At 41.3% G+C, this 7624-nt stretch overlaps 1 protein-coding gene across 3 annotated transcripts in view; it reads left to right on the top strand.

Annotated features, from left to right (window-relative positions):
* The first annotated feature begins 243 nt into the window (after positions 1-243).
* Positions 244-7624, top strand: part of MRPL1 (mitochondrial ribosomal protein L1) — a 95891-nt gene continuing 88510 nt past the window's right edge. For 2 of the 3 annotated variants that reach the window (XM_055313096.1, XM_055313095.1), the window contains exon 1: positions 712-856. In XM_055313096.1, coding sequence (XP_055169071.1) covers positions 843-856 — 14 coding nt within the window. In that variant the 5' untranslated portion in view covers positions 712-842. Of the gene's footprint in view, positions 316-711; positions 857-7624 lie in introns of those variants that run through there. The other variant, XM_055313097.1, reaches the window with a different exon arrangement.

Genomic DNA, 7624 nt, shown 5'->3' with positions numbered 1-7624 from the left:
CATGTAAATTTTTCTTTTCTTTTAATTTTTTTATTTATTTATGATAGTCACAGAGAGAGAGAGAGAGAGGCAGAGACACAGGCAGAGGGAGAAGCAGGCTCCATGCACCGGGAGCCCAATGTGGGACTCGATCCCGGGTCTCCAGGATCGCGCCCCGGGCCAAAGGCAGGCGCCAAACCGCTGCGCCACCCAGGGATCCCTCGTGTAAGCTTTTCAAGCACCGTTCAGTTGATCCTAATGGGCCAGCTTGCCAGCAGGAGGAACATGCTGAGCTGATTGATGTGAAGATGAGCTTAAGACCACGCTGATCTCTAGGTGAGACAAGAAGAAAGTCTTGTTAGTGGGTGGGACAGCGCCTTGGGTGGAAGCGGCGAGTCTGGCGAGTCTGGCGAGTCTTTACAAGCCTAGAACGGGGCCGATAGAAACTGGTGAGACTCAGATTGTTTTCCATGCTGTCAATATATTAGATCATCGTTCTAAGTACATTTGAATCAAAGAGGAAAAAAGAAAAAATAGAGCGACGCGAGCGAGGCCGTACTTCCCAGGAAGGGCCGCTTTCTCCGCAGGTGGTTTGAGCTGTCCTCCGGAACCGTGGAGCACAGGGTCCTAGCACGGAAGGCCAGCACGGAAGCCCGGTTGTGACACCGCCACGGCGGGGGTTCGGGGTTCCCCGCCGGTGTGAAGCTTCTTTTGGGTTCCGCCCCTTTTCCTCTTGCTCTTTCTTAGTCCTTTCCCTTCCGTCAGTTCCGGAGAGGAACCCTTTTTAAGTCTCTCGCAAGTTGAAGCGTAGGACCGATTTCGTCAACACAATCCGGAACGGTCAACATGGCGGCTGCCGTAAAATGTGTGGGTCGAGGTAAAGCGATGCGTTGTCCGGGCTTGGGGGGAAATAGCTCTGGTGTTCTCCTGCCGTGAGCCGGACCCCCCGGCTCGGGTCTGCGCGGCGGGCTCGAAGGCTCCCTGCTGGTTCGAGTCTAGGTCCTCCAGAGGGTATCGCTACTCACAAACGGCTTCTCAGATGTTTCGCTCCTTTCTGGAGCCGCCTGCCCCGGGGCTGCAGTGGGAGGGCGGGCGCGCTGCTGCCCCTGCAGCCGCCGGCCGGGACCGAGGGGAAGGCGCGGTTCTGCCTCCAGGACGCGGGTGGGCTGCGCCGGAGAGTTTCGTAAGAGACGCGAGTTCCGGTGTGGGAAAGGTGGCGTGTTTCAGTGACCCAGAGCCGTGAGCTTCCGCAGCGTACGGGGCGCTCGCTGGGGCCTGCGGAGCTCGGCGCTGCGGGCAGTTCTGACCCGAAGGTCCAGGCGTTGTGTGATTTGCACCGACATTTGTCTTTGGGAGAGACTAATCGTGTCCTGCTTCTTGGCTTCTTGGTAGTGGCTCTTTTCCGGACTTAGTAAACGCCGCAGTTCATTGTCTAGGAGGACAGCCCTTTTTTGGTGCTTTTTTTTTTTTTTTTTTTTTTTGGTACATGCTTTTTGATTTTTGTTTTGTGATCTTGAAGCCCCGATACATATTGTTATTGATTAAGGTAGCTCTTTAGTTGGAGGCGGCAGCCAGCGTCACTCCTGTTCTACAGAGGAATAAACTGATCCCGTTCAAGTGTGTGGTAGCGCTCATGCAACTAGTGAATGGCTGGGGCAAAACAAGCTGCTCTCCTAGGCTAGAGATTTTCTTTTTTTTTTTTTTTTTAACCTACATCCTGCTTTTTCTCTTTGAGCTTCTTTTGGGAAGGCTTAGCGTCAAGACAGGATTCTGTGTTGGGGATAGTTGTTTAAAAGGGTGGTGATGACTACCAAGTGACCAAGCCAGAAAGTGTGTCTTTACTGAAAAGGGATGACACCGTATTAGACAAACCACAAAGAGAAGTGAGGATTATCATTTTCTTTCATTTTCTTCCTGCCACATTTTCTTCTCTTGGCGTCTAGCATTCCTCTCTTAATTTCCTTTTTATCTCACCTGTCGTTTCTCACATTACTTCGCTAATTCCACCTCCTCTCCCCAGTCTCTTACCTTGCAGTACCTCAGGAGCCAGGAACCCATCTTTAATCTCCATGCCTTTTTTTAAAAGATTTTATTTATTGATTCATGAGAGACACAGAGGCAGAGACACAGGCAGAGGAAGAAGCCGGCTCCATGCAGGGAGCCCGACGCGGAGACTGACACGGGACTCGATCCCCGGACTCCGGGATCAAGCCCTGAGGCAGACGCTCAACTGCTGAGCCACCTAAGTGTCCCCCAATCTTCATGTCTTTTGTATGTAAATTCATCCCTCTAGTGATCTCATCCAAGTTTCCTGGCTTTCACTATCATCTATATCTTAATGGCTCTCAAATTTTTATCTATGGTTGGGACCTCTTGTAAACTTTAGTTAGTTAGTGAGTAAAGGGATAGAAGTTTATTAAGCAAAGATGATAGAGAGAAAGCTCTCAGAAGTGGGAGGGGTCTCGACAGGGTTTCCCCTCTTGTGAACTTTAGATTCTTAAACTTATCTGCCAATTCTAGGTCTCCACTTGTATAGCTCATTAGTAGCACTTAACACTTGTCTGAAATCAGACTCATCATAGCCTGCAGTCTTCCCCCTCTCATTTGATGGTAGTAACTTCATCCTCTTAGTTGTTTGGGCCAAAAGCATATCCACAATTCCCTCTCTTTTTCCCACACTTCACATAAAATAGTTGACAAATTTGTTGGTTTACCCTCAAAATAAATCCAAAATTTATGTCCTCACTACACTATAGCAACTACCTTGCATGCCATTACAGTTCCTCACCTGGCATTCACTATGTTCTCAAAAGGTAGGGAAATTGGTCTTTTAAGAACCTAAATCATGTTACTCTTATTCTCAAAACTGTAAGACCTCCCCATTTTTCTTAGTTTTTTAGAATGGCCTACAGATGTGTTGTCCATATTGTTAGCCACTATTGAACACTTCAGGTGTGGTTAATCTAAATTGACTGTGACAAAGACATATTAGATTTCGAGGACTTAGTACCAAAAAAAGTAAAATACCTGAGTTTTTTTTATATTGATAACATGTTGAAATGATAATGTTTTGAGTTATTAGCTGTAATATGTTAATTTTATTAACTAAGTTCACTGGTTTCTTTTTTTTACCCTTTTTAACGTGGCTATTAGACAATTTAAAAGTATGTGTGTAGTTTACGTTCTACTTCCACCACTGGACAGCACTGGCCTAGGGTCTTCACACCTGCCTTATCCCCCCTGCTCACCCACTCACCCAGGTCACCTCTCTGACCTCTTTTCCAGCTACCTTTCTACTTACTCTGTGTTCTCTAGTCACATTGCCCTAATCAACACCAAGAACATTTCTGCCTTGGGACAACTTTTTCTTCCAACTGGGCTTGAACGCTTTTTCTAGAAATTTGTGTGACTGATTTTCTCATTTCTTTCAAATCTTTTGAACTTTTGTTCAAAATTATGTTTGTGAAATTCATCCATATAACACATAGTTTAGTCATTTTTACTCTTCTCTAGCTTTCCATTATAGGAATATACCACAATTTATTTATGCATTCTACTGTAGGTAAATGTTTGGGTTCTTTTCTGCAGTATTGCCATTACAAAGATATGATGATAATGATGATGATGAAGGATGATTTATTTTAATTCCAGTATAGTTGACATACAGTGTTACTTTCAGATATATAATATGGTGATTCAGCAATTCTATATATTGCTCAGTGCTCATCATGATAAGTGTATTTTAATCCTCTTCACCTATTTCACCCATCCCTCCACCCACTTCCCCTCTGGTAACCATCTATTTATTCTCTATAGTTAACAGTCTTTTTTTTTTTTTTTTCCTTTTTTGGTTTATCTCTCTTTTTAATTTTTTTTTCTTAAATTCCACATATGGGTGAAATATATAGTATTTGTTTTTCTCTGGCTGATTCATTCACTTATAATATCTAGATCCATCCATGCTGTTGCAAATGGCAAGATTTCATTCTTTTTTTATGGCTAAGTAATATTTCATAGTGTGTGTATACACAGACACCAATCCCACATCTTCTTTTTCCATTGATTGATGGATGGACTCTTCGACTACTTCCATAATTTGGCTGTTATAATAATGCTGCAGTAAACATAGAAGTGCATGTATCTTTTTGAATTAGTGTTTTCATATTCTTTGGGTCAATACCCAGTAGTGGAATTAGTGGATCATATGGTAATTTTTTTTCTATTTTTAATTTTTTGAGGAACCTCTACACTTTTTTTCCACAGTGGCTACACCAGTTTACATTCACCAGCAGTGCTCGAGGTTGCTTTGTTTTTGTATCCCTGCCAGCATTTCTTTTGTGTGTTGTTTTTAGCCATTCTGACAGGTTATGAGGTGCTGTCTCATTATAGTTTTGATTTATATTTCCCTGATGATGAGTGATCTTGGGAATTTTTTCATGAGTCTGTTGGACATCCATGTCTTTTTGGAGAAATGTCTGTTCATGTCTTCTGCCCATTTTTAAATTGAATTATTTGTTTTTTTGTAGAGTTTTGTAAGTACTTTATATATTTTGGATACTAACCTGTTATTGGATATGTCATTTGAAAATATCTTCTCCCATTTAGTAGGTCATCTTTTAGTTTTGTTGATTGTTTCCTTTGCCGTGCAGAAGCTTTTTATTTTGATGTCGACTCAGTAGTTTGTTTTTGCTTTTGTTTCCTTTGCCTCAGGAGAAACATTTAGAAGGATGTTGCTACAGCTGATGTCCGAGAAACTATTGCCTGTTCTCTCCACTAAAATTTTTATGGTTTCAGGTCTCACATTTAGGGTTTTTTTTTTTTTTTTTTTTAGATTTATTCATTTATTTTAGAGTTAGAGGTTGAGCAGGGGGAAAGGCAATGAGAAGGGGAGAAAAGATAGAATCTCAAGCAGACTCCCCTCTGAGCATTGAGCCTGATGCTGGGCACAATCCCATAACCATAAGATTGTGACTGAGCTGTAACCAAAAGTTGGATGCTCAACTGACTGAGCCACTCAGACACCCCTCACATTTAGTTTTTTTTTTGTTGTTGTTTGTTTAATTTTTTTTTATTTATTTATGATAGTCATACAGAGAGAGAGAGAGGCAGAGACATAGGCAGAGGGAGAAGCAGGCTCCATGCACCGGGAGCCCGACGTGGGACTCGATCCCGGGTCTCCAGGATCATGCCCCGGGCCAAAGGCAGGCACCAAACTGCTGCGCCACCCAGGGATCCCACATTTAGGTTTTTAATCCATTTTGAATTTATTTTTGTGTATGGTGTAAGATAATGGTCCAGTTTCATTCTTTTGCACATAGCTGTCCAGTTATCTCAGTGCCATTTGTTGAAGAGATTTTTTTCCCTATTGCATATTCTTGCCTAATTTGTCAAAGATTAATTGGCCATATAATTATGGGTTTATTTTTGGGCTTTCTGTTCTTTTCTGTTGGTCTATGTGTCTGTTTCTGTGCCAATACTATATTGTTTTGATTACTGCAGATTTGTAGTATATTTTGAAATCTGGGATTGAGATGCCACCAGTTTCATTTTCCTTTTTCAAGATCACTTTAGATACTCAGGGTCTTTTGTAGTTCCATACAAATTTTAGGATCATTTGTTCTAGTTCTGTGAAAAATGCTATTGGTATTTTGATAGGGATTGCATTAAATCTGTAGGTTGCTTTGGGCAGTTACAGATGTTTTAACAGTATTTGTTATCCCAATCCATGAGCATGGAATATCTTTCCATTAGTTTGTGTTACCTTCAATTCCTTTCTTCAGTGTTTTCTAGTTTTCAGAGTACATGTCTTTCCCCTCTTTAAGTTTATTCCTTCTTATTTTATTGTTTTTGGTGCAATTGTAAATGGGACTGTTTTCTTAATTTCTCTTTCTGCTTTTTTGCTTATATTATTAATATAAAGAAATACAGTGGATTTCTATATTGATTTTGTGTCCTGCAACCTTACTGAACTCATTTATTATCAGTTATAGTAATTTTTTAGTGGAGTCTTTGGGTTTTCTTCATATAGTATGTTATCTGCAAATTGTGAAAGTGTGACTTCTTCCTTACTGATTTAGATCCTTTTATTTCTTACTGTTGTCTGATTGCTGTGGCCAGGACTTCCACTACTATGTTGAATAAATAAGAATGGATATCCTTGTCTTGTTCCTGATCTTAGGGGAAAAGCTCTCAGTTTTTCTCCTTTGAGGATGATGTTAGTTGTAGGTTTCTCATATATGGCATTTACTATGTTGAGGTATGTTCCCTCTAAATCTTCTTTGTTGAGGGTTTTTATCTTGAAGGGATGTTGTACTTTGTCAAATGCTTTTTCTGCATCTACTGAAATGATACTATTGTTTTTTATTTCTTTTTTTATTTTTTTTAATTTTTTTAAAGATTTTATATTTATTCATGATAGTCACACAGAGAGAGACAGAGAGGCAGAGACACAGGCAGAGGGAGAAGCAGGCTCCATGCAGGGAGCCTGACGTGGGATTCGACCCCGGGTCTCCAGGATCGCGCCCCGGGCCAAAGGCAGGCGCCAAACCGCTGCGCCACCCAGGGATCCCGTTTTTTATTTCTTATTGATATGATGTATCACATTGGTTAGTTTGAGAATATTTAAACTTGTATCACAGGAATAAATCCCACTTGATCATGGTAAACGAGCTTTTTAATATATTGTTAGACTCAGTTTACTAATATTTTGTTGAGGGTTTTTGCATCTATGCCCAGAGATATTGACCTTTAGTTCTCTTTCTCTGTAGTCTCTTTATCTTGTTTCAGCGTCAGGGTAATGCTGGCCTCATAAAATGAATTTGGAAGCTTTCCTTCCTTTTCTTTTTTTTTTTTTTTTAAGATTTATTTATTTATTCATAAGAATACACAGAGAGGAGAGAGAGAGAGGCAGAGACACAGGCAGAGGGAGAAGCAGGCTTCATGCAGGGAGCCTAATGTGGGACTCGATCCCGGGTCTCCAGGATCACGCCTGGCCAAAGGCGGCGCTAAACTGCAGAGCCACCCGGGCTGCCCTCCTTCCTTTTCTATTTTTTAGAATAGTTTGAGAAGAATAGGTAACTGTTCTTTAAATGTTTGGTAGAATTTATCTGTGAAGCCATCTGGTCCTGGAATTTTGTTTGTTGGTTGGACTTTTGATTACTGATTCAATTTCGTTGCTGGTAATCAATCTGTTCATTTTCTATTTCTTTCTGTTTTAGTTTTGATAGATTATATGTTTCTAGGATTTTATCCGTTTCTTCCAGGTTGTCCAATTTGTTGGCATATAATTTTTCATTATATTCTCTTATAATGGTTTGTATTTCTGTGATGTCAGACGTTATTTCTCCTCTTTTTTTTTTTTTTAAGATTTTATTTATTTATTCATGAGAAACAGAGAAGGAGAGAGAGAGAGAGAGAGAGGTAGAGGGAGAAGCAGGCTCCATGCAGGGAGCCCGACGTGGGGCCTGATCCCAGGTCTCCAGGATCACACCCTGGGTTGAAGGTGGCGCTAAACCGCCGAGCCCCCCGGGCTGCCCACCTCTTTCATTTCTGATTTTGGTTTAAGTCCTTTCTCTCTCTCTTTTGATGATTCTGGCTCAAGGTTTCTCAATTTTGTTGATCTTTTCAAAGAACCAGTTTCTGGTTT

This window comes from Nyctereutes procyonoides, unplaced genomic scaffold (genome assembly GCF_905146905.1).
Source record: "Nyctereutes procyonoides isolate TBG_1078 unplaced genomic scaffold, NYPRO_anot_genome, whole genome shotgun sequence".
NCBI lineage: Eukaryota > Metazoa > Chordata > Mammalia > Carnivora > Canidae > Nyctereutes > Nyctereutes procyonoides.
The sequence above is the reverse complement of the archived record's forward strand: the minus strand, read 5'-3'. Positions and strand labels throughout refer to the sequence as shown.